Genomic DNA, 26527 nt, shown 5'->3' with positions numbered 1-26527 from the left:
CAGAAACCACAGCAGTAGTTCTAAGTGCTTTTCAAGCTGGGGAGTACATACAGAGTCACTGTAAATCGCACATACACATCAGTAACTTCCTGCTAAAACAGCATCTGAAAGACTTCTATGTCTATTTTTACAAAGATGAGTGGGTTCAGACATACATTTGGATACTTGAAAAGAAACAATGCTTGAAATGTGGTTTTATGTGAAACCACTTAGAAGAACTCAGTTATCAAACAACTAAAAATACACAACAACAGATAAATAGGAATTTATGAAAACCATTGTCTCTAACAATATAAAAATTAAATATTAAGGCATCTTTTACCCCCATTTTGGTATATGCAGCAAAGGGAACGGTTTTAAATAGGAACCAGCACTTCTAGTCAAATGCTTTCTAATGTATTTGGCAGATTTGGTTTTTTTTTTTCTTTCTTTCTCCTATTCCACATACCATTGAAAGCTCTCATGATCAAACATAACCCAAACCAGGAGGAAAGTATAAACAGATATTCATTTATTAAAAAGCAGTTCACCCTTGAAAAATAAAAAGGAACTACAAAGAATATTATGTATAAAGTTCAAATACTAGTATTTAAATTTCTCTGAAGTAATTTATGCTTCAGTAATTAAGAGAAAGAAGGGATGAAGACATAAAGACGAGAAGCCTATTAATATGGATCACGCTGTGAACTCACTGTTCACTCAGTCTTCTGCTCCATTGGGATGAGAATTTGAAAAGCGCTTCATACTCCTTAAAAAAAAATCACATCCACCAGAATAAGATCACATAAATTAACACTGATGATTTATAATTCTCCATATTTGTCCATTTATAAAGGCCAATTGGCTTTATAAAGTATACTAAACAGTAACATTTTCACCTTTTATTAAGGCAAGTTTGTGAAAGTAATTTAATACAACCAGATCTCGTCATGAACTTTCAGCTTAAAACATGTTTTTACATAAGAAACATACAAAAAAAATTGTTTTATAGAAAGCCACCTCAATACCAGAAAAGAGTAATGAAAGATTTTGAACCCAGTTTACTTTTTAAAGGATGCTGTTCCTCCCTCGTCTCAAATTCCAAGTGCTATTCATCATCTTTAGAGCCAGTTTTGCTTAACTATAAAAAAAGATGAAAGAAATATTCAACAAACTTAAGCTTTCATATTATTTGAGTTCACTATTTCCACATCATATCAAGTCAACATTTACAGTTAATAGAACAACAGGCAACAAGGTTCAAGTAACTTGCACCATCTACAGCTTCCACCGTATGGAAATACTTTTCAACTTTAGCCTCAGCTACTTTAAACAGGATTCTTTGAAAACATAACCTCAACAGAACAAGAGGGGTAAAAAAATCCCTTGAAGCTTTCCAAGAAATAAATTGGAACCAAGAGTATACAAAAGGTACCATTTATAAAATGAATGATATTCTTCTATTTTTGTTTTTTTACAAACAATAAATTCTAAAATTTTAACAATGTATAAAACACTTAAGACTTATCATCTTAACTACATAATTCTTACAGTTTTGGAAACGTGACACAAGTCTCAAACTGCGCTTCTCAAACATTTTGGCTCCGGGACCTCTTCCCACTCTTAAAAATTGAGGATCCTAAAGAGATTTTTTGTTTTTTAAAATGTACATTATACCTACCTGCATTTGAAAAATGAGAAGTTTAATTCATATAAAAATAACAGGGGCTTCCCTGGTGGTGCAGTGGTTAAGAACCCACCTGCCAATGCAGGGGACATGGGTTTGAGCCCTGGTCCTGGAAGATCCCACATGCCGCAGAGCAACTAAGCCCATGTGCCACAATTACTGAACCCATGTGCCACAGCTACTGAACCCATGTGCCACAGCTACTGAAACCCGCATGCCTAGAGCCCATGCTCTTCAACAAGAGAAGCCACCGCAATGAGAAGCCCACGCACCACAACAAAGAATAGCCCCCACTCGCCACAACTAGAGAAAGCCCATGTGCAGCAACGAAGACCCAACGCAGCCAAAAAAAAAAAAAAGTAAATAAATAAAATAAATTTAAAAATAAATAAATAAAAATAACAATAATGATAACCCAGTCACATTTTAAAAATGAAAAACTGCATTTTCTAAAACAAGAAACCAAAACTTAAAGTGACGAGTAGTGTTGTTTTACATTTTTGCAAATCTCTTTATTATCGAGCTCAACAGAAGATAGCTGGGTGCTCACAAATCTGCTTCTATAGTAAGGCAGATATAATGGAAAATGGCCAACAAAAACACAGTCCAAGTACTAGGAACAAACGGAGTGAACAGAGAAATGAACGTACTTAGATCCTAAACCCACTTACTACCTTAGAAAATTCTGGAAAACGCAAGAATATAAAAGCACACATTCCATTAGTGCTCTAATAGAGAACGTAGTGATGGCATCATCACACTTCATGCAGCCTCTCATATTTTGATGCAAATAGTCTGAACCTGACAGTCCCTCGAAGAGGGCCTCCAAAGACCACATGTGGAAACCACTAGCTTAGAGTAATGGATTCTGAGTCCAAACCGTGTCTAGGTGGTAAGCTCCTTCTTAAAAATCTCTCTCCCATCTCCCAAGATTACTGGATTATTTGAATTTTACTTTCTTTTTTGGCTTAAAATTCTAATTTATATTAAGAAAGTCTCTCTTAAAAACAAACTGGGGGCTTCCCTGGCAGTGCAGTGGTTAAGACTTTGCCTTACAATGCAGGGGGTGTGGGCTCGATCCCTGCTTGGGGAACTAAAATCCCACAGGCCTCACGGCCAAAAAACCAAAACACAAAAGCAATATTGTAACAAATTCAGTAAGATTTTAAAAAATAGTCCACATCAAAAACAAAACCAAAAACACTGAAAACGACACTTCTGGCTCTCGGGAAAGAGGCGCGTGATCACTTGAGATGATGCATATTCTTCTCCTTTTCATGCTTGGCTGCGATGGGCCACACCAAAAAGATGGATCCTTACTCTGATTTGGGAGACAGCTCCTTCTGGAGCAGGCAGCATTTTAAGGGGAGAGCAGACTTAGCTGGTGAGATAAATACAGGTGCACCTGGGACAATGGTAAGTATCTATGAAGGATCAGCGGCAGGGGCCCAAGTCAAATGAGAGAACGCCAGAGGAGCTCCATCCACACAGATCGCTTGTATAGGGTCAGCCTCTTCCCAGGAAGGCAAGAAGTAGTAAAGGCCGACCTCAAAATTTTGCGGGTTGGGTTCCAGATGACCGCAATAAAGCAAACATCATAATAAAGCGAGACACACGAATTTTTTGGTTTCCCAGTGCATATAAATGTTTACACTATACTGTAGTTTATTAAGTGTGCAATAGCACGATGTCTAAAAAAAGATGCACACACCTTAATCAAAAAATACTGTATTGCTAAAAAATGCAAACCATCGTCTGACAATGTAGGATTGCCACAAACCTTCAATTTGTACACAACAGTATCTACGAAGCAAGATAAAGTGAACTGAAATAAAACAAGGTCTGCGTGTACTGTGTTTCTTTATTCCAGTTGTGGCTCATGTCTCCCTACTCTCAGGTAATATTTTTGTACTAGATTTTAGAAGCACAAAAATTACTTCAAATAGGTTCTATAGAAAAGGCATCCTATGGCCCAAACAGCTGGCTTCAAAATAAACTTTAAGAATACATTGCTTTGGGGCTTCCCTGGTGGTGCAGTGGTTGAGAGTCCGCCTGCTGATGAAAGGGACGCGGGTTTGTGCCCTGGTCCGGGAAGATTCCACATGCCGTGGAGCGACTGGACCCGTAAGCCATGGCCGCTGAGCCTGCGCGTCCGGAGCCTGTGCCCCACAGCGGGAGAGGCCACAACAGTGAGAGGCCCGCGACCAAAAAAAAAAAAAAAGTTCCAAGTGGAAAGTAAACAATTTTCAACAACAAAACCAGAAAATCTTTCTTGACGATGGTGGGAAATTTCATTTAGGGTCTGCCGTAAAAAAAATACTTAACTTCTACTAAGAAATCAAAGCACTCCTTTTCATGACTTGTTTCAAATTCCATATTATCTATAATTTAGTCATATTTTAGTACATCTATTCTTAAGATGTACTTACATAAACAGGCACACTTTACTGTAGTTATAACTCATTTCTACTTTTCCATTATTAAAAAAAGAAAACCTAAAACTGAGGGTGTAGGGAAGAGAAAAATGTGAAAGATATTTCAAAAATACTTACATGCTGAACATGAAAAAGGAAACAGACATCCCAGTAAAATCCAAAGGTTGAAGGAGAGAAAATGGAAGATATAAATTTCATTACTTGATGGTAATAACTGTAACAATTTTTTGAAGACTGAAATATAAATATTACATACCTTCACCACATCAACCCAGTTCCAACCTCGAGGAAGTTCTCCTTTGTGATCTAAAGGATGAAAACAGTAACTTTATATCTAAGACCAATCAGTAATATTTAAATTTAAATAAGATTTTATATACTACTCTACATAACAAATGTTATTAAAAATTTAAATAATAAAAGGTCCTTGCTTACTGAAGTGAGAAGTTGGGTCAGTTTGCTCTTTTGTGAGTTAGTGTTCATACCAGGAAGCAGGCTCAAGACAAGAGGCCTTCTCAACACGTCTGCCTGCAAACCTAAGAGGACGCCGGGCCAACTTATTTATTAACTGCTGTGCTCTGATAAAATATCCATTATTTAACCTGACATTCTTTAATCAGGGCTTTAATCTGTTGGGAGCGCTTAAAAGCAAGCTCAACCCTTTTATAAGAATTTATAGTTTATGAAGTAATTTCACTCTTTTATTCAAATTTGAAAAATAGTTTAATAAATGTAGTCTAAAAATTTTCAATCTAAAATATCTTGATTTCCTCTTTGCTTCATGTATCTATATATGTCTCATTTTATGAAACCTTCAAAATCTGCATTCAAATCAAGGACATTAATTGTATAGTAAGAGAAACAGAAACTAACCCTGTGATTCTTACAGGAGAAAAGCTGTATCACTGGAGCTCAATTTTAGATGCTAATGGCTCTTTTCTCCTTCATGCCAATAAGAATCTTATCTCACTGGTTATAAGGGGGAACGGGGACAGATCACCAATTCTGGTAACCAAAACTCACCCACAATGCCACAACTGTCCCATTAAATTTTTATTTAGAATGCAAGTTTCAAGTCACAAGCTCCTGCACCAGACTGATAGGAAGATACGGAGTTTAGGGGGGCATCACCAAGGAGAGGGAGGTAGGGAGATAGTAATGGAAGGGAACAAGTGTACGTCATTATGTATGAAAGCAACAGTAACAAACTAACTGACATATATGCTAAAACATTCTGGAAAGAGATGAACCAAAATTCTAAAAAACAGATTATAATGGCTAACAATTTACTGCTTCAGTTGTTTATACTTTAATGCTGCTTTGACAGTAGGTATAATGGAGTCCCAGATTTTCTATCTCATAAACCAATACGATCTCAAAAAATGTATTTTGAGGGCCAACACGGTTGCTTTCTTTTTATTTTGCCACAAATGACATTGAACAAAACATAAACCACCAAAAACTACCATAACTTTATAAAAGAAAGGGTGTTATTTTAAACCTCTTCACCAAAGTAAAAGGGTCACTTCTTTTAATAAAGGGCAGCTTGTAACCATACAGCAATAACACACACATACAGACGTAAGTATACGTACACACTTGTGTATGTGGATAGAAATAGCTATACGCACACATGATAATGTCCTCATTTTCCTTAACTGGAAAAAAGTTTACAGATTGATGTCAATTTGCAAAGTTTTAGGTTAAATAAAGAAAAAGGACAAAATATATATTCTTAAATCTTGTTGTATAAGTAAGTCAACTACAGACGAAAACATTAAATTATTTATTGTGTTAAGATTTGATGGTATACCAGACTTCATTTCAGATAAAAGCTATATTTCAAAAAAATTTCAAAAATACACTTATCTGTCATAAAGGTAAACAAACAGGAAAATTCCAAACATGTCAGAGAGGGTACCAGTAGGACACACATCTGTACACTATTCTAATGGTCTACAATCTTCAGATTCATTTATAGTTACTTTGCCACTTGACCTTCTTCTCAAATGTTTATCTCTTGTGGTAAAGTAGTAGTAAATATTTTCAATATACGTCTGTGACCTAAAACAGTCTCTGATCCAAATGTTCCAAGAATGAAGAGTATAGAGAACTAATCTTCTAAATCTAAATATACTTATTAAGCATCCATATGATACCAAAAAGCAACCCAGTTATGTGTGTTATCAAAGGAAAAAAATAACACAAACCTGTTTTATCTGCCAGCTTACGTTTCTGGGCTTTTGAGAGTTGTTCTTTTTTGTCTTTTTTCTTACTTGATGGGGCTGTGTTAGGAGTTTCAACTGAGATGATATTGCTTATGGACGTCTAGAAAAAAAGAACAAATTCTTAGACTCAAGCCTTAAAACTTACTGAATTACACTAAATATGGCTATATCCTGAAATGAGTTGACAATTTTTAGGTTTGTGAAGTAAAAGAATCCTTTATTATTGTATTCATTTATTAGATCAGGAACCTTAGCACATTATTGGTTTCACTCTCCTAAAAGTTCACATTGAAGGCCATAATATTAGTTATACTGTTATAACCAGGTCCCTGAGAAACAAGATCTGATCCCAGGATTATGCCAAAGCTCTGAAGTGCCAAGGTAATTTTACAATTCAGTTAATGCGCTAGTATTTGAAAGTTAAATGTCTTTAGAAAAATCACATATGCCTACTTAGAACCTCCTGGTTCCCAGAGGAAATGAAGGGAATTTTTTAAATATCTGGGGTCATGTAGTCAGATAGACAAAACTTAAAATGCTCACTACGTGCCAAGCACTGCCGTAAATGTTGTACAGCTATCACTCATTTGATCCTTAGTACAATCTCACGAGGTAGATACTATTATAATCCCCATTTTACAAATGAAAAAACAGAGCACAGAGAGACTAAGAAACTGCCCGAAATCACACAGCAAAGGAGTGCATGCTCAGGGCCATGCGGTCTGGCCCCCGGTCCAGGAGCTCTCATGGTCCAGGAGCTCTCGCCCTCCACTGCTTCTCCAGCTGCCTGTCAGCGTCCACTTGTGTTCATGGGGAACGTGGAAGCCAGAACTGCTCGTGGCCTTTGGTTTACAAGACAAAACTCAACTGATACTGACCACTGAAAGTCTTGGAGTGCGTGACTTGGTGCAAAGGGGTCTAACACATACCTGCTTAAGGTTATAAAAGATGATTATTTCCTAAAATAATTCTACAAATAAAATAATTTTTTCCTATTTAATGAAGTCTCCTTAAGCTGCAACACTTTCCAATTAAACTGTGGCAGGACTACTTCCAACTAAATAAGCCTCGTGGAGAAAGTACGTAATTTCATATGTATTTCAGCACTAGGTAAGAAATCTTCTATCTGAGCTTTATGAAGATGTTAAATACACTTGAAAAAGTATTTGGTTCTACACAGCTCAGTTCTGGCACACCCATGAAGTATTCTAGGCTTATGTGAAGGGTAAAATCTAGAGAATATAATTTCATTTTTAAAGATAAGCAGACACTAAGAAATCTAAAATTCACTGTTCTTATTTAACTCAGATGTGACTATCATTTTAAATCTAACACAAAGTCTCCCTCCAATTTTTAAAAAATAATAACTAGCAAAAATGAATTACTAGCAGAGTGAAACCAAAACAAACAAAGTATGGTGAAACTGAATGCCCTGCTCACAGCCGAATGGACAGGATGGTGATTCTCCATGAGCTGCTCTTTGCTGTCCTTGGCATATTCAAACAATGTGTAGGTCATGGCCGTCCCGAGATTGACTTCCACTGCTTCCTGTAACTTGGCTAATATGCTCTGCTTTACAGCTGATGATCTGCAATGCACAAGATATACATCGCTAAGAGAAAAGTAAGAGAGACAGTTACCCTGCCCCCGCCCCCCAACAGAAAACACCTCATGAAAACGGAACACTACTCACATGGTGTTGTTAAAAAAGGCGTTCATAGATATGATTGGAGGTGTCTGGGGATAGGTTTCTGTCCAGGAAATCTCTATTAGGAAGGCTTTGGGATCACCGTTTTCACCTATCTGAAGAAAAGGGAAATCTTAGGCTTGTAGAAAGTGCTACAAAGGCAGAATATTAAATGATGATCTTTAAAATGCTGACTTCTTTCCAATGCTCGTGATCAGATCAGTCATGTCATATCTTGAAAAGTTCAGGGTTTGGGCTAAGACCCAGCAGAGGGTGAGGGCTCAGTCTTTGATTAATCTGTCTTTTAACTCACTCCTAGGCTGTTTTAAACAGCTTTAGCTGATGTCCATGGCCTGTCTCTCTCATCAGCCCTCCCATCTTTTCGAGCCCCGAGATTATGTGTGACACATGTATTTTTTTGTTTCATCAAAGCTTTCTGAGGACAAAGATAAGACATCAGCTATGGGAACAAGAAGAGAATGGACAAAAATGAAAATCCACAAACTTGAAACACCTCATTTTTGTCTTAAGTTTTCCAATTGCTAAATCATAAGAGGCTTTAAGAACAGGTAAACTGATATGCATTTAGCACGATCCCAAGAAAGTAGAAAATGAAATGTAAAATTTATAGAAAAAAGGAAACGGTAGAGAGATAAGGAAAAGGAGTGCCTTAGGCTGGACAGAAACTCCTGAAAAAGTTTTAAAAAATTTTAGGGACTTCCCCGGTGGTGCAGTGGTTAAGAATCCACCTGCCAATGCAGGGGACACAGGTTCCAGCCCTGGTCCAGGAAGATCCCACATTCCGCGGAGCAACTAAGACCATGTGCCACAACTACTGAGCCTGCGCTCTAGAGCCCGTGAGCCACAACTACTGGAGCCCACACACCTAGAGCCCATGCTCCGCAACGAGAAGCCACCGCAGTGAGAAGCCCACGCACTGCAACGAAGAGTAGCCCCCGCTCGCCGCAACTAGAGAAAGTCAGCGTGCAGCAACAAAGACCCAATGCAGCCAAAAATAAATAAGTAAATTTACTTTAAAAATTTTTTTTAATTGAGGTATAATTGACATACATTATATTATTCAGGTATACAACATGATTCAATATTTGTATATATTGCAAAATGATCACCACAATGAATCTAGTTAACATCCATCACCCCACATGGTTACAATTTTCTTTTTCTTGTGATGAGAACTTTTAAGATCTACTCTCTTAGCAACTTTCAAAGTACACAATAGGGTATTATCAACTGCAGTCGCCATGTTGTACATTACATCCCCACAACTTATTTACTTTATAGTTGGAAGTTTGTATGTTTTGATCACCTATTTGACCTGAATTAGATATCTTTTCTATTTCTTTTGCTCTCCCCAGCTTTTTATTTTGAAAGCTTTTACAGAAAACCTAGAACAATGAACATTCACTGACACGTATCTTATTCACCACATACCTATTATTCCATCTGCCTTCTCTTTCTTCCACTATAGGACCAACTCCCTTTCCCCAATGTATGTGATTTTTTTCCTTTGGCATTTGTTGAACCATTTGAAAGTAAACTGCAGACATCATGAAATGTCCTTAAACTAAAGTATCCTAAGAATAAGGACCTTCTCCTTTATAACCACAAAACCATTAACACACCCAAGAAATTCAACATTGATACAAAAATATTATCTAATTCATAACTTATATTAAAAGTCACCAATTGTATCTAAAGTGTCCTTTAACAAAGCACTCCCTCAACCCCCAAATCCATAATCCGTTGAGGATCGTGGATTACATCTGGTTGTCAGATCTCTTTATTCTGTTTTAATTTAGAACAGTCCCCAGTACCCATCCCACCTCCTAAATGTCTTTCATGACAAAAAGAACCTAGGCCAGTTTTCTTGTATAAGTCCCCAGATCAGGACTGACTGTTTCCTCTGTTCAGATTCAGACTAAACGGCTTTGGTAAATGGCTTTGATAAAGATACTGGGGAGGCGATGTGGTGCACTCCCCCAGCACCAAATAATGAGGCACGTAAGATCTTCCAGAATCATTAGTAGTGATAACCAAGTTTGATCACTTGGTTAGGGTGATATTCTCCAGACCTCTTCAATGGAAAGGTATCTTTTTCATTTTGTAATTACGAAGAAATCTGTGGGTGGTACTACAAAACCATGTGCATAGCTTGTTTCTCAACAACTTTTCACCCAAAGGTTTCAGTATCCATTAAGGATCCTTGCCTGACACAATCATCACATTGGTTGTTGCAGAATGATGATTTTCGAATAAAACTATGGAATGATTCATGAATCGGCATCTCATTCTTGCACAGGGCAATGCTAATCTCTTCTGTAGTATTTTTGGTATATGTGCTGCTTTGTGGGTTTTTAAATACTTAATATTAAACTTCAGTCAAGACTTAAAAAATTTTCACCCTAAATTGTTACTTGACTCACTTTTATTTTCTGACCACTAATGTTTTTATTCACATCTCCTTACCCTCAATCATACCCCACATCAATATAAGGTGAGGCTTAGAAATTATGTCAAATAAACTTCGGGATCTGTTGCTATACTTACATAAGTTGATTACCTGCATAATGGACGTCATCGGTTTATGCTTGTGTTTTAAGTAGAGATAATTAAAAAGTAATAAAAGTGGTGGGTGGGATGAATTGGGAGATTGGGATTGACATATACACACTAACATGTATAAAATAGATAATTAATAAGAAGCTGCTGTATAGCACAGGGGACTCCACTTTGCTGTACAGTAGGAAAAAAAAAGTAATAAAAGTTACTTGCTTTATGCAGTCACTAAACCCTTACTCAAAGTATAAGTAGAAACAAACTGTCACACGCCTCACACTGTGCGTCACCCAAGAGACAAGAGCACTACTGTCTTCAAGGGAGACAGACCTTCAGACAACTCACTAAACTGCAGCACTAGGAAAAGTTCCAAAGCGACAGAACATAGCATGAGGAAATGGGGACTAGTCGATCCTACTTTGAAGTCAGGGGACAGAGAGGAGACATGGCCCACGTACGCCACAGAGGAGGCCTGGGGTAAGCATTAACGGAAGAGTAGGATGCATGATGGAGGAGAGGCGAGGGCAGGAGCAAACAACGTGTCCCAAGACAGAGTAGTAACGACAGTGCAGGGAAACATTTAACAAGGTATCATGTCTAACAGATGCCAGTGCCAGGAAAGTCTGGAGACACAGTCCAAAGCAAACAGAAGGCACTGGGTGTCAAGCTGAGGAGTTTAGTCCTCATTCTATAGGAATGGAGAAACCTTTTTTTTTTTTTGGGTTCGCGGGCCTCTCACTGTTGTGGCCTCTCCCGTTGTGGAGCACAGGCTCCGGACGTGCAGGCTCAGCGGCCATGGCTCACGGGCCCAGCCACTCCGCGGCATGTGGGATCCTCCTGGACTGAGGCACGAACCCGCGTCCCCTGCATCGGCAGGCGGACTCTCAACCACTGCGCCACCAGGGAAGCCCATCAAACAATTTATTTTAAATGGTGACAATGTTAACAACCATAAATCTTGCATAAGTCTTTTATAAAAAAAGTTTTCCATACCACCCACTACTACTTAAAATCATTCAGATAAACGGTTTATGTTATTTATTTATAAAATAAAATACTGGTGCTGTTCCACGTTGAAAAAGAGTTATAAGCAACCTTTATTTTAAAGAAAAATTGACATTTCACATACTCATAAAATATTCACGCACATTGGTAATACAGAATTAAGAAAATATCAACTTTTCTTGACTAAATTATAGGGTAGTAAAAAGAATGCTAGACTTGGACTAGAGACCTGGATTTTAACCCTAACATTTATCAATATTGGCTGTGGGAGGTTGGGAAGTTAGGACTGAGAAGTTATCTTTAAGATTAGAAGGTAAAACCACATAATTTCTAATGTTTCTTCTGTTTCTAACATTTTAAAATTCTCTTACAATAAAAACGTTTATCTTAGTTTTTAAAAGTTCTGAATTAAGTTTTCAAAAGTTGAAAATAACTCATGTCATAGTGATGAGTTTTCATTTAAATGCTTCAGCAAATCCAAAGACATAATAAGTATAAACCACTAAATTAAAAAAAAAAAACAAAAAACCCCAGCATTTCAAAAAGCAACTTTCGTCTTTTCCTACAAAGTAGTAAGTGCTTCTATTCATGCCAGGTCTTACCCTATATTGAAATGAAACCGGACTTAATTCCCGGAAACTTTCATCTCCTTCATAAATAGAACGCAATGCCTCCAGTTCCATCTGAAAGAAATGAATCACAGGAGCGTTGTTTAGTCATATAAACGGATTAGAAATAGAGGATCTTTTGTTTCTGGTTCAAGTCCACTCAACAGCGTAAAACTTGGCTGACTTACATGGCGTTCGACGTTTATGACCAGGTGCTATACTAACACATCACAACCCCAATCCTTTCTTTAACACTATGCGCCAGGCACCGCTAAGCATTTTGCAGTGGATTATCTCACTTAATTCTCACATCAATCTCACATCAAAGATCTTACTGTTTTCTCCTTCCTACTAGGGAGGAAAATAAGATTCAGTTTAAAGCAACTCCAGAGCCTGCGCTTTCTCACTCTGCTAAAGGCTAGCCTGGGGTAGAAAGAACATTAAACTTGCGGACGAGATGAAACACAGTCATTCCCCATGATTTACACATACTATTTATATTTGTAATCCCTACCACAGAAGGACACAAAACTTGAAAAAACACTTACAGACAATAAAAAGAACTTTTAAAAAATGGTAGTTAGAAAGAGGTTGACAAGTATCTATCCAAGATGGGAAAAAGGACTGCAAGAGAAAATGTAACTAGCAATCCTTGGCTGGAAATACTTCTTAGAATGCTGCAGGCTTACAACTGAGAAGACCCAATCACTGTCGTGATTACTGACAAAGACCTCAGAAGAGGTAAAGAAAAGAAAGACTGCACTTCCGCAGATATTTTAGTTTTCAAAAAGATGCATGTTGAGAATTCTACAAACTACAGGATGGTGAGTTTGACCTACACAGACAACATTTTAAGACAGATCACTAAAGAAAGAGTTTGTGAGGACCCAGCAGAGTTAAGGAGTAGCCATACGACTTGGCAAGAATATGAAAAACAAGGTATATGTTCACAACCCTTCTTAGGGAGGGTGACTGGATTGGTACATTAGGGAAAGAGACAAAACAGTCTACCTGGATTTCAGCAAGGCCCCATGGGTTTCTCTTGCTACATTCACAGAAAAAAAAATATAAGAATTCAAACTGGATCAAGGAATAACTGAGATGGGATTAGAAAAACAACATTACTCAAAATGTAGTGTTACTCCTTCTGTCCTTAATCCTTCCCTATATCTCAATTAAATGACTTGGACAGGAACAAAAATTGGAGGCAGGCTTATCAAATTTGTGGATGACAATTTGATGGGATAGTGAATCATGCTGGCAGCAGCAGAAGAATTTTAAAAGCCCTTTAAAAAAAGCTAACAAGATGAAACTTTACAGGGTAAGAAGAACTTGTCCTTAGGTACCTAAACATACAGAGCAGAAGACGAAAGACAAACTGCTCTGCATAAAGCACTTTAAGGGTTTTTGTTGACAGTAAATCTAACTGTAGAAAACTGGAATGCCCCAATTTTAAAAAAAGAACATAAATAAACTTATAATGTGTCCACAGATACACAATTCCAGAAGAGTGAAGGAACTAAAAAGAATGAACAAATGGAGAAGAGCTAAAAGGAACCAGTTGGCATGAGAGGAGGAGGTCTGAAAAACTGGGCAGGAAAATGGTCTTCAAACATCTGAAAAACTGTCCTGTGGAAGAAGATGCTATTTTACTGTTAAATGGAGATGGCTGGTTCTCACCGCAGGAATTTCAATTCAGTAAATCTGAGCTAGAGTGCAGGTAACTGTTTTTCTAACAACCACCCAAACAGTTCTAGGCGGTGGTCCATGGGCCAAACTTTGAGAAACCTTACACTATACGCTCCATGCTACACAGTAAGAACTGTTCACGCCTTAGCTTAGAAACTCAACTGACAAGAATATTTTAGAAGGATTCAGACATCACAGCTTGTTGAACTTTGGGTCTTCTTTAAAGGTAACTTCCAATACCGCGATTCCATGACATGTGTCATGTAAAAGTACTAACTTTCAAGCAGTATACTCTAAATGAAAAGTGAACACCTACTTACAACTCTAATATCATATGATTCAATGTCAAAGTGGCATTTCACGAGAAAATATCTGAGTGTAAACCATACAATTCCGGTAGTACATGGATGGTCAAAACAGACTTCGTATCCACTGGACAACTATCAGATGGATATATTAAATGATTCCTTCCACCACGCAATATGGCCAGAAGACACTAGTGTCATTATTTCCCTGCACCAGAAATTTAACTAACTCAATTAAACTTTCTCTACCAGCCAACAGATTTTAAAATGTAAAGGTGATTAGATTCCCAAAGAGCCTAACTCAGAACACAGGCCCTGCACAACACACGGGATTTAAGGCGAGCCAAGTGCACCGGGTCGCGGGCCAAGGACACTCGTCCTCGTTATCAGGAGACCTGGGGGGAACCCTAGGGTTTGCAAAACTCAAAACTGCAGTGCGGGGGAGGAAGGGCAGAGGTGGTCCCCTACCCAGGCAGGCGCGCTGGGCCTCTCCGCGCAGGACACCCGCAAACATAGGGCACCTCATTGAGGCTGCCGCCGTAGAGGCGAGGGCACGTGCGGGGCCGGGGAGGGGCACCCCGCCTGCGCGGGAAAGGAGCGTCCACCGGACTCACCTCCTGGTCCTCGTTGGCACTCATCGCGCCGGTCACGGGGCGCCTCCCGGGCGGACGGCGTTCGCGACAACGAAAATAATGCGAGGGCAGTGGCCCCAAGGCCGGGGCGTCCCTCTTCTGCGCCTTGGGCTGCTGAGGCACACCCTTAGCACCGCAGACGAGAGTCTCGCGGGTTCCCGGTCCCCGGGCAGCGCGAAGCCGTCAGCGGAGGATTGCAAGCGAGGAGCCAGCGGCCTCCGCAACAGTGGAGCCAGCGAGTCGCAGGAGAGGGAGAAAGGCGGTAACGGCAGAGACCCCGCCCCCTCCTTCTCGCTTCTCCTATTGGCTCCTTCTCTCCCCGCCCCCAGCTCCTGCTCCTCTAGGAAGCGGAGCGTCTTCCTTACGTTTCGCGGAGCAGCGTAGAGTTCCGGGACGGCGATTGGCCTAGGGCGCTGTCGGTCAAGCCCAGAAAGTGCTTCCTGTGCCTGCGCGGATGGGCCCTGGGAAGTCTCGCTTGTGGGCACCGGAACAGGGGCGGTGGTGGTAGGGACGGCCCCCGGCGTTTTGTGACACCCACACCCCCCCCCGCCTGCTTCCCCTGGTTCTCCCCCGGCTGGCGGCGACCGGCCACAGCTGCAGCGGGCTCGGGGCGTGCGGCTCTGGGTGAGTCCGGGTCGGGAGACCAGTGGGGCCGGGCGAGACCGCCGAGGGAGATTGCTAGCGCTTAACGATGCTGGTTTGGGGGGCCTGTGATTTCGTACAGCATCAGCGAGTGCATTTCTCTTTTAGCTTCTAAAGAAAAGACACACCTATTTCTAGGGCTTCCAGGTTTAAGGGGGGTAGGGGAGGAGAGGAGGAAGATAGCGTCTGCCTTTAGAGCTGCAGCGTTTCTTCATTGGGGCTACCGGAGCAGGATTCTGCGACCCTGGGGCGGTATCCTTTCCTAAGTTGGGCAGTTGCTTCGCATCCTCAGCATCAGCTTTTGTTTCGCCATCCCGGCCCCAAACTGTCCTTCCTCTTTTGATTGTTTTGTAGTTGGACATCTTTGAATCCCATCCTTACTGGCCTTGTGTCCTGCATCCCGAACCTCCGTTAATTAAAAAATAGTGACTGCATTATTTTTTTTAACCTGCCACTTTCATTAGGTCACCTTTCTTTGCAGTCCGTCATTCTTTCTAAGAGTCTTCCTTATAATTTTATGACCACGCCAGCTTCCAGACGACTTCCGTTGCACTACACGATCTCCCATCCAGAGTGTTCGCTTCCTACTTCTGCACCTCCTTCCAGGTCATGGTTTGGTTAGTTGCTTCATTGGTTTTTTTCCAGGAGATCTGGAAATTTCTCCTATAGGCTGTCATCGAGATCCATACAACCTCTGCACTTGTCCTTTGCTGATATTCTTCCCATTTTTTGCCACCGAATAGGCACAACCATTTCAAATGCCAACGCTTTTAAGGTACAGTGTGGCAAGATTTTCTGATACAGTTTTCGTACAGTTATTTTGGGACAGAGTTACCGTAATTTAGAGCTGCACTGTCTGGTATAGTAGCCAGTCGCCATAGGTAGCTATTGAGCGTTTGAAATAGGCTAGATGCGCTCCGAGTGTACAATACACACCAGACTTTGGAGACATAGTATTAGAAAACGTAAAACATCTCACTAATAACTTTTATAGTAATGTTGAATTGATAATATTTTGGACATATTGGTTAAGTAGAATATTATTAAAATGAATTTCATCCCTTTCTTTACTTTTTTAATGTGACTACTAGAAAATTTTAAATTATTTATGTAGTTTATATTATATTTCTCTTGGACAGGATTGTGATTTTAAGTGATTTAAACGTAATTTCTGTTTCCCCTTATTTCCACTCCATATTCAAAGGACACAGCGAATTCTCTTGAGCCTCTGGGGTTATTAAAGGAAGTGAGTATTTAGGGCTCTAATCTAGACTCTTTGGGATCAAGCAGTGGTACCTAAATTGTGTTTTGACCATCTCTTTTTTATTTTCACCCCAAATTCACTAGAACTAGAATCTGTTTCTGAACATGCAGTCCTTTGCCCTCGTACCTTAATCCTGTCCTCAGAATATCTGTTTAAGCATTTCTAAAACTTCTGTCTATTGTGGACATTTGTCGTTTCTGATAGACTTTCCAAACCAATTATCTAGTACCCATTGTTCCGTCAGTACTTAAGTGTGAGAAGCCTAATAGTCTTTACTAAATTAACTTTTCAGTTAAAAATACTGTTTTGCTGATCAAGTGGTGGCCTAAGTGCTCCTAACTTCTCACAGAAGTTGTGTTTGAGTCCTGTATGATATACTGGTGGAGATCACCTTTTAAACCAACCATGTGATACATGTTTTTGAAAATCAGAAATTATTCTTAAAATATAATTTTGTTCGCAATAAACACTTTTATATAATTGCTTTTCAAAACGTAGTGCATCTTGGATTGATATAGACCGCTTCTCAGCTAAAGGGCACAGTAGAAACATGTCCTCTTAGAGGTTTCCATTCATTATTAGCTTTTCCCTTGTAGATTTTCCTTTAAGTAGTACATTTGTATTAATTGCGGAGAAATGAGAAAACATAGCTACTTAGATAATTAGCATATTATTTTAATGCTATCTCAGGAAATCAGAAATTAGATGTTAGCAATTACAGAGAAATTAGAGATAGTTGCACTTTATTGTATATGTAAATCAATCGTTGTTTTTCTTTATAACTGAAATCAGAAGTTTGATCACCCTCCTGCTTTCCTGGTCTGTTTATCCCAAAGTTTTGTGTGGTTTTGAGATGTTACTGGAAATAGTGATTTGTCTTAAAGTTGACTGCAACCCTTGTATATGAAAGATTTTTAAAAATATTATACCAATAGTTATTAAATTTTAATAGGTCCAATTCAAGAATTAAAGTTTGCCCTTTTGCTCTCTTCTTTTGGATTTGCTCGACAGTTTGTAGACACTCAAAGACTTTCGCCTTTTTGTAATGTTTTTCAAATGGTGGAGGTTCATATGTTAGATGTGGATGTGGGCTTTTAAGAAATTAATTATTAACGTATTAACATTTGTATTTCAGAATTTTCCTGACACCTTGAACATGAGCCCCACACAATGGGACTTCCCTGTGGAATTATGTTGTCGGCCTATGGCTTTTGTTACTCTCACAGGCCTGGATGTGGTTTATAATGCTGTCCATCGAGCTGTCTGGGATGCTTTCTGTGCCAATCGGAGGGCTGATCGGGTACCGATTTCTTTCAAGGTGCTCCCAGGTGACCATGAGTATCCCAAATGTAGACCCAAGGTAATGACATTATGATTGCAAGGGGACTCTCCTTCTCCGTCTGTCTCTTTCTTTGCATGTGTGTATCTTTTCTGTTCCTATATCTGTGCAGGAAAACCCCTGAGTTTATCAAGGGTATGGTTACAGTGGTGCATGAAGAAAACTCCAGACGTTTTCCTGTGTGTAATATACTACAGATGTATCTAATAATCCCCCCGTTTTTTTTTTTACTCCAGAAGAATAATTACTTTATAATTATTAAGCTTTCTATCCTATGAGCCTAGGTTTTCCATTTTTTATTTGTTGTTAAAACGAGACCCCAAGGCTCCATAATTTTAACAAAGACCTCTCTAAAAGGAAGGTCTCACCATTGCCAGTATCATTATAAAATCCATAGTCTCTGCAGTTTGGTTTGATTTCACAGACATATTTTGAGCACTTGCTTTGGTTTAGAGTACCTGGAACTATGCAACAGGCTGGTGATAAAAATCTAAATAATACATACTCTCTGTCCTTGATGAGTTCTACATAAACTAAAACAGTTTATTCAGTGTGGAATAGGAGGGGTATTAAGTTCAAAACTGACTTTTAGAATGAACATCATGGTAGAGACTCTGATTTACTTAGAAAAAAATACTTAGAATGATGATAGTATGAATTAATAATAGCAACTCATACACGTGTATTGCTTATTATGTCAATTTGCTTTTTAAGAAAGTTGTGTACATTGACTGATTTGTCATTTATTGTAATCTTTTCAGGTTGATCTGAAAGTCAGTTAATAAGACACATTGATTAAAATAAACTGCCTACTTTTTCTTCCCCCCCTAGAGCAATGTTTCTGACAGACTGGTCTTTGGACCAAGTATGTCATCACCTGGGGTGTTTATTAAGCATGTCAATACTGGCTGTCCTCAGTTCAACTCGGGGGAGCGTAGGCCCTGTAGATTTGGTCACCTGCTGATTCTTTTGCATGTGTTTGAGACTCACACACCACAGACACAGTGTCATATATCCAGCACCAGGAACTATGAGCTTTCTCTGAAACTGTGGGAGCAATAGCACCCCTGGCTCTTACACACTTCTTTTAATGCGGTCCAGCGACCCAGCAGGACTCACCCTCTTCCTCCTGGATTCATTCTTCAGAATCCTCATTTTCCTCCTGGTTCTTTCCTGAGTTCCCAAGGTGTTTTGTGTCAGATTTCCTTCCTGTCCTCTCTTTCCTCACGTGGAATAACCGTTGGACCAGCGTGAACTGGAGTAGTCTGGCCAGTGCGGGTGCTTTGGGGGTAGTTTGAGATTTCACCCAGCTTCTTCAGGGCATCCCCTCCCCATGACCTGGCACTTAGCGCTGACCCCCAGTGACTGCCCTTACGCTTCTGTATTTAAGAATTGTCCTTCATTTTTTTCTTTCACCCACAAGTAAGGTGTAATGCCATCCTGGTGACACGACTTTGAAGCAGATGAAGCCATATTGGGTTTTAGAGAATATTTGAGCAGCTTTTACAAGAACGGAATCTGGGATGGTGAGGAATATAAGTAGAATTTATTGGGAAGAAGGCTGTTTACTTCCAGGGTATTTGAAAGCCTTGACATCATTAGAAATGCTTTGGCTTTGGTCAGTCTTTAAATGGAAATGGTACTGGCTCTAGGGTTGAGATGCTACCTCCAGTACTTGCTAGCTCTTACCTGATCTCTGTTAAGCCTGAATGTCCTCATCTTAGAAATGCGGCGTGTGTATACTGAATGAGATATATACAGAGAAAGTGCCTGCACTCCATAACAGGTGATTTCTGCTGCTCTTGTTGTCAAAATACCTCTTTTCAACTTTGGCTAATGTTTGCAGAGAACTTCGTATGAATGGTACATTCCCAAAGGGATCCTGAAGACAGGCTGGATGAATAAACATCTGAATCTGGTGCCAGCCCTGGTGGTTGTGTTCTACGAACTAGACTGGGATGAGCCCCAGTGGAAAGAAAAGCAGTCTGAGTGCGCGACCAGAGTGGAAATAGTTAGGTATGTCCCGTTTGTCAGGTTGACTGTGTTGGGTCAAACTCACATCTGGAGTTTACTGACATTTATCGAAGGCAGCTGAGTGCCGTTAAGTCTGCAGTAGTCATTTGGGGATCACTGGCCTCCAATGAAACCTGTTCACTTCCAACAGGTAGCATTAATATTAACTTAAGGAATGGTAAGCAATGTGAAGAAATTTCTAAGACAAATTGACCTGAAGTTCCAAATGCTTTTTCTTGCATTTATAATTTTTTTTTCGTGGGGGGAGATATAGTGATTTGCTGTTTAGTCTCATAATACACTTTTTGCTTTATCACCATTTATTTCAAAGTAATTCCTTTGGATGACTACTCTAATATATCACTATAAAGAAATAAGTTGCAGTGTAACTTTTACATTGAAGTATATTTTAAACTTTTGCCTTTAAAGCAGGTTTTTGTAAGGAACAGAAGCTTGATCTGAGATTATACTTTTAAAATTTAAATCATTGTGGCATGTGTGTTTCTTTGTATGTAGGAAAAGAGTTCCCCCAATCTTGGGGTTTTTAAGTTGCAATTTGTCTTTCTTTGAATTGTCAAGCTTGTATTTTATGTAGTCTTGAATACATTTTTTAAGTTAAAACAGTTTAATTACTTAATTAATTTTATTGTTATTTTTCCACTGCAGGCAGAGTTTACAAGGGAGAAACACAAAAGTTGCAGTGGTTCTGATTCAGAAGAAAACCCCTTTGCCCCCAGGTAGCAAAAGGTTAATTAATAACTAATTGATTGGTTTATCCCCCCAATTCTTATTACCAGGAGGCTTAATTTTTAATGTTGAAATCTTTCACGCATTCAGTTATGGGAGATATGGTGTGTTAACTTTAAAAAGTACCAATAATGCATGAGTAAATGCTTATTGTAAAAATTAAAAACATTAAAGAGTGCAGATCTTCTCAAGTCCTGCTGCCTAGTTCCCCTTCCCTCCAGGGAGGCACATGTCAATTGACAAAAGAGTTATTCACTTGATTTTTAAAAAAGAAGGTTTTTTGCTTATCTGAGATCTATTTGAAATTATATTCCTTACGTAATATTTTTTTCTTAATTTGCAGTAGAGCAAAGAAAAATGCTGTAGGATTTCTAGTTTCCTATAAGAAAATGTCCTGGTTTCAAATGCTTATTTCTTCTACCATCTCAGACTTCAGAAGCCAAAATACTTTTGTTTCTATCTTGAAACTTGAAGCATCTTAAATAGTTTTGGAAACAACTTTAATGAACTATTGCTTCCATTTTTAGTTACGGTTTTGAAACAGTTATGCGGTATATCTGTTGGCATTACTTGGCCTGTCTTGGCCTAGTACAAAATTCCACAGTGTTCTCCTAACATATATGTACTGTGTAACTTCTAAGCACCCCACAGAGCTCTCAAGGATTCCAGGGGTCTTATAGACGTGGTGAAAAGTGGTTTGGGTTTTTTTTCTTAATTATATTGTCCTGATTTGGGGAAATGTCCATTTAGAAAAAATGCATTAATTATTTTCTCTCTTTATGGCACTTATTGTCAACAGGAGAAGATGTCATTGCTTCAGAAAGAGCTGCAGCCTTGTGCAATGCGTGTGAACTCTCGGGGAAGTCTTTGTTTGTACTGCCCCATACAGACCACCTTGTGGGCTATATTATAAGGTAAATAACCTAGAATATATACTGAATCTTTTAAGTTTTGACTATTCCATTTTATTTCATTTTTTTACATATTTTTCTTAGATGTATTTAAACCCTTTGAATGCAGCTTCAGAACTCTGTTTTATTCTGAGGAGGAAGAACCTTGAAGTTCAATCCTTATCTGACTTTGAATTCAGCTTTCTTTCATGCCCTAGGAAGATACTTCGGATATGTACTTATTTTCACAAACAGAACTTTGAGTTGTTTATCCATCTCTGGGCAAATTTTCTTGGTTCCTCTGTAGTCTCATAGTTATAGAATGAAGCAGGATTTCATTTATACAAATGTTATTTTCACCTCATTTGCCAGTTCTCATTTTTGGTCCTTTTCCCATTATTTTCCTTAATCTTTAAACCCTAAATGTCAGAGTCACAAAAGATAATTGAATCTAGTTGAGTATTAGATATTTGTTTCTTTCATACTTATAAAATTATAAAATAATAGATTATTAGTGATTACCTAATTTTTACAAATTATAAGAAAGTTATTTTTATCAGTTATTTCTTAGATTGTAAAATTTTAAATGGCTTTTGGTGGGTCTTCTTTTTAGATTTTTTTATCTAAAAATTTAGCTTATATTTTGCTTTACTTTTTATCTTAATCATGAAGTAAAGCAGACATTATCTCTGTCAGGATTTTACTTTCAGGTCTTATAAATATGATTCTTGAAAACACTTTGGTTTAAAATAACTTCAGTGTTTGAACGTTGGTCTTTTTTTTTTTGCGATACGCGGGCCTCTCACTGCTGTGACCTCTCCCGTTGCGGAGCACAGGTTCTGGACGCGCAGGCTCAGCGGCCATGGCTCATGGGCCCAGCCGCTCCGCGGCACGTGGGATCTTCCCGGCCCGGGGCATGAACCCGTGTCCCCTGCATCTGCAGGCGGACTCTCAACCACTGCGCCACCAGGGAAGCCCACTGAATGTTGGTCTCTTTTAACAGATTGGAAAACGCCTTTTATGAACATGCACAGACTTATTACTACACTGAGATTAGAAGAGTGAAATCTCATAAAGAATTTTTGAATAAAACAACACACCAGGTACGTGTCTCTTCCTAAAGAAGGAAATAATAGCAGCATTCTAGAGTAGATTATTCATCATTGATTATTTCTGAGGAGATGATTTAATGTCTTTAATACTTAGATATTTTTAAATGGCTTCTGTGCTTCTGAAGTTTTTTTTTAAAGCGTTTAAAAACTATTTTGTCTTTTGTCCTCTTTGCCTTTAAAGCTCTTGAAGATAGATTTTGGTAGCCTTCTTAACTACACTTGTTTACTGGAATAATTCTTGAACTTTAATTTTGGATATTTGCCTTCATACTTTTAGGTCTCCTCTTAAACGTTATTGTAATTTTTACATTTTTAAGAGAATATGTGTAATAATGATTTTTTTTTCCATTCTTCTTTTCAGCTTTTATTTGTTAGACATCAGTTCAAAATAGCTTTCTTCAGTGAGTTGAAACAAGATACACAAAATGCTCTGAAGTAAGTTTCTAACAGTTGTCAAACTTTTTCTTTATGTTAACAATAACATAGTGGTGGCAATTTCTGAATCTCAACCAAACTTTAAGTTTAAAATGTTTATGTTGGTTAGAGTCAGGTTTGTAATATTCACTTTAATTTTTCTAGTTAAATGGAATATATTTGAGTTTTTTAAAAAATATATCCATTTTATTATCAGAAGTAAATTTTATAGTGTCCGAAAGCTTTCTGGTGTAATTTAATTAAATTTCATGATCTAAAGAAACATTAAAATTTTTCCCATTCTGTTACCTACTTCTTCTTTGTATACTCAGTAAAATCCTTGTTAAGACTGATTTTCAAAGTTTCATGTGTATTAAACATTATCTGAATCAGACTGAATTTCTTAATTTTTTTTTAGTTTATAATACCTGCCAGTAGCATCATTTTTCGTTCTTTTTAAAATTTATTTATTTTTGGCTGCATTGGGTCTTCGTTGCTGCACACAGACTTTTCTCTAGTTGCGGCGAGCGGGGGCTACTCTTTGTTACGGTGCGCGGGCTTCTCATTGCAGTGGCTCCTCTTGTTGCAGAGCACGGGCTCTAGGCATGCAGGCTTCAGTAGTTGCGGCACACAGGCTCAGTAGTTGTGGCACACAGGCTTAGTTGCTCCACAGCATGTTGGATCTTCCCTGACCAGGGCTCGAACCTGTGTCCCCTGCATTGGCAGCAGATTCTTAACCACTGCGCCACCAGGGAAGTCCCATTTTTCATTCTAAGGCTCTGCTTAGAGCTTTGAAGAGTAGTTGCAGATGTGTTGGCAGTGGTTAGGCATTTTATCCCTTTGCTTTTATTTTACTAAACACAATTTAATAAAACACCTCTTTCTAGCTTTAACTCAGTTTTTTAAGATTAACAGTGCCAGTGTAGCAAAAGGATAAAAACCAGCTATATATCCTAAAACTGGGGAGAGGCTAAATATACATGGGAGGGTGGAACAGAGAAATAAATAAGTCTGTCATTCAGAGGAATATTGCAGAAACCTCCTCTCTTTTGTTGCTAATGAGGTGCTAAGCACCAAATTGTGTTCTATAAATCTCAAACTTCGTATAGTTTTAGTTGGTTCTAATGTAGTTCATTTTTTATCTGTGGTATTAGTGAAACACCTTCAATTCCAATTCTGTTCAAACACAGTTCTGGAAAGAAAAATGTTATGTGGAGAAGTTAGGAGCAAACACTTTTCTTTGGAGAAGACTGAGATTTTCTCATTACCTTCCATCTTCTATCAGACTTGCCTTTCTCACACTATTCTCTCCTTCAGCGCTAGCTGCCCTGAGGGCATCCCCACTGCAGCCCATACCCGAGACTAGTGATACCCATTTCAGTTGTGGAGATACTTGGGTTTAAAGCTGTTGACCCATCTCTGTCTTGATAGCACCTTCTTCGCTAATACAATTTCTATTTGAGAAGCTCAACATGGTACTTTTTAAAAATACTAATTGTTTTTAACAATGTTAATTTTGTCATGTAACTCTGGACACTTTTCCACTTTCATTTTGCAGCTGAATTCCTATCAGGTACAGGCAGATGTTAATGACAGCGGTGTACAGTGGTTCTGTTCTTAGAGAAAAGCCATTGATTCCTCCCACACATAATGAATCAGTATATCATTTTTCAGGACATCAGAGATTGTTATGTATATGTTATTATTGAGCTGTTGAGTGCTAAGAAATGTTGAGTAAATATTGTTTCTGTTATTTCTAATAATTTTGCTCTTAGGAATCTTTTCTTAAAATTAATTTATACCATAATTAACTACCTTCCCCGTGTCTATATTAGGAATTACAGGACCGCCTATAATCTTGTACATGAATTGAGAGCCCATGAAACTAATATTCTGGAAATTAAGACCATGGCAGGATTTATAAACTACAAGGTAATAGTTCTACTTCCAAATAAACAAAATTTGGCTTTAAATATTGGAGTATCTTTTTAAAGTTTGGAAATCCAGATGACTCACTTGCTCTGAAAAGTGAGTATTTGATGAATTATGCTATGCTATTTTATGTCCTTTATCTCAAGGAGCACCCTGGTTCTTAGCAGTCTAATTGTAATGCTTGGTTTTGAGCTATGGTCCCAGAGTTCTCATTTAGAGGAGTTTTATCTTGGTAAAACTCCTTGAGGAGGGTCTTTTGTTTGTTTTTAAGTGGGTGCAGGAGGGAGTGAGAAGAAAGCTGCCTACAGTATTGAATTTTAGAAGCTGCAACTTATTAGAACTGGGTAAGCCTTCCTTGGTTTAATGGCCAGCCGTAGAAAAGGTGTACCTATTCCCCTTAGAGAAAACTTTTATATCTGGTATGTGAGCATTTTAAGGTTGTATATGGTAGAAATAGACACCCCCAGAAGGCAGGTGAGGCTTTGTCTTTTGCTTTTAATCTTTCCACACTCATCTTTTAAAGAGGCTGGCACTGGGTTAGTGATGTAAGGGTAGAGGGACACTTTGTTCACTGCATGTGTAAGTGTAAATTGGTACAGCTTCTATAGAGGCTATTTTTGCAATGACAGTGCAGATTTAAAGTGGATATTCCTTTTGACCTAGCAATTCCATTTTGGGAAATTTATCCCACATATGTGCTAAGACTTGCAAATCACATATGTAAGGATATTTATTGCCTCTTGTAATAGGAAAAGGTTGGAAACAACCCCACAATAACTGACTGGTCAATATAAATTATAACTCCAAACAACAAAATATTATACAACTATCAAGAATGAAGCAGCTCCATGCATTGAAATGGAATGATATCCAAGATATATTGTTAGGTGAAAAAAGTAAGGCACAAAGCAGCATATTTAGTGTGATGCTATTTGTATAAAAATAATAGTTTATTTGTAAATGCACATACTTGTCTGTGGACAGAATATATCACCAAATGTATGCTGGGAGCTTGTTGTCTCTAGAGAGGGAAATTGGATGGCTGAGGGACAGGGATGGATGAGAGATTTAACTTTTCATGTATTCCCTTATACCTAAAAAAATAAAATTAAAAGTGGTAATAAGCATGTGGAAATAAATTTAGGCTTTGTTTCTTCTTTTTTTTTCATTTACCCTACATACGTATAGATTATTACTTTGAAATAACATCCCAGATAATTTTTCAAGAATTTCTGTAATCCTTGTTTGATATGGAGGCTACTGTGCTCTAATTGTTCTACAAAAAATCTTTTGCTTTCTGACAGTTCTAAAACTGAAAGTTAATCTGTCCTTTCTCAGTTAC

At 38.4% G+C, this 26527-nt stretch overlaps 2 protein-coding genes across 5 annotated transcripts in view; one reads left to right on the top strand and one right to left on the bottom strand.

The window, feature by feature from the left end:
- Nucleotides 1-244: 244 nt before the first annotated feature.
- RWDD4 (RWD domain containing 4) lies at nucleotides 245-15072 on the bottom strand. Of its 3 annotated transcripts, XM_029226662.1 has the most exons (9): nucleotides 14815-15072; nucleotides 12201-12281; nucleotides 8023-8132; nucleotides 7770-7917; nucleotides 6312-6429; nucleotides 4358-4407; nucleotides 4219-4221; nucleotides 1045-1120; nucleotides 378-748 (listed from the first exon to the last, which is right to left on the bottom strand). In XM_029226662.1, exons 1-8 carry the CDS (start codon nucleotides 14836-14838, stop codon nucleotides 1088-1090), a joined length of 567 nt encoding a protein of 188 aa, XP_029082495.1. In that variant the 5' UTR covers nucleotides 14839-15072; the 3' UTR covers nucleotides 378-748; nucleotides 1045-1087. The 3 variants fall into 3 exon arrangements, with proteins under 3 accessions (XP_029082496.1, XP_029082494.1, XP_029082495.1); XM_029226663.1 differs by having other exon boundaries at nucleotides 245-1120; nucleotides 8023-8128; nucleotides 14815-15057; XM_029226661.1 differs by having other exon boundaries at nucleotides 254-1120.
- Nucleotides 15073-15290: 218 nt separating this feature from the next.
- TRAPPC11 (trafficking protein particle complex 11) overlaps nucleotides 15291-26527 on the top strand; it is a 41199-nt gene continuing 29962 nt past the window's right edge. Inside the window, exons 1-8 of one of the 2 annotated variants that reach the window (XM_029226511.1) lie at nucleotides 15291-15456; nucleotides 17874-18098; nucleotides 19924-20093; nucleotides 20757-20827; nucleotides 21637-21751; nucleotides 22731-22830; nucleotides 23201-23274; nucleotides 25089-25185. In XM_029226511.1, the coding sequence (XP_029082344.1) occupies nucleotides 17895-18098; nucleotides 19924-20093; nucleotides 20757-20827; nucleotides 21637-21751; nucleotides 22731-22830; nucleotides 23201-23274; nucleotides 25089-25185 (831 nt within the window). In that variant the 5' untranslated portion in view covers nucleotides 15291-15456; nucleotides 17874-17894. Of the gene's footprint in view, nucleotides 15457-16166; nucleotides 16250-17873; nucleotides 18099-19923; nucleotides 20094-20756; nucleotides 20828-21636; nucleotides 21752-22730; nucleotides 22831-23200; nucleotides 23275-25088; nucleotides 25186-26527 lie in introns of those variants that run through there. The other variant, XM_029226512.1, reaches the window with a different exon arrangement.

The sequence above is a fragment of the Monodon monoceros genome, unplaced genomic scaffold (genome assembly GCF_005190385.1).
Source record: "Monodon monoceros isolate NGI ecotype Baffin Bay Population unplaced genomic scaffold, NGI_Narwhal_1 Super_Scaffold_17, whole genome shotgun sequence".
NCBI lineage: Eukaryota > Metazoa > Chordata > Mammalia > Artiodactyla > Monodontidae > Monodon > Monodon monoceros.
Note: the sequence above shows the minus strand (reverse complement) of the source record. Positions and strands in the feature narration are given on the sequence as shown.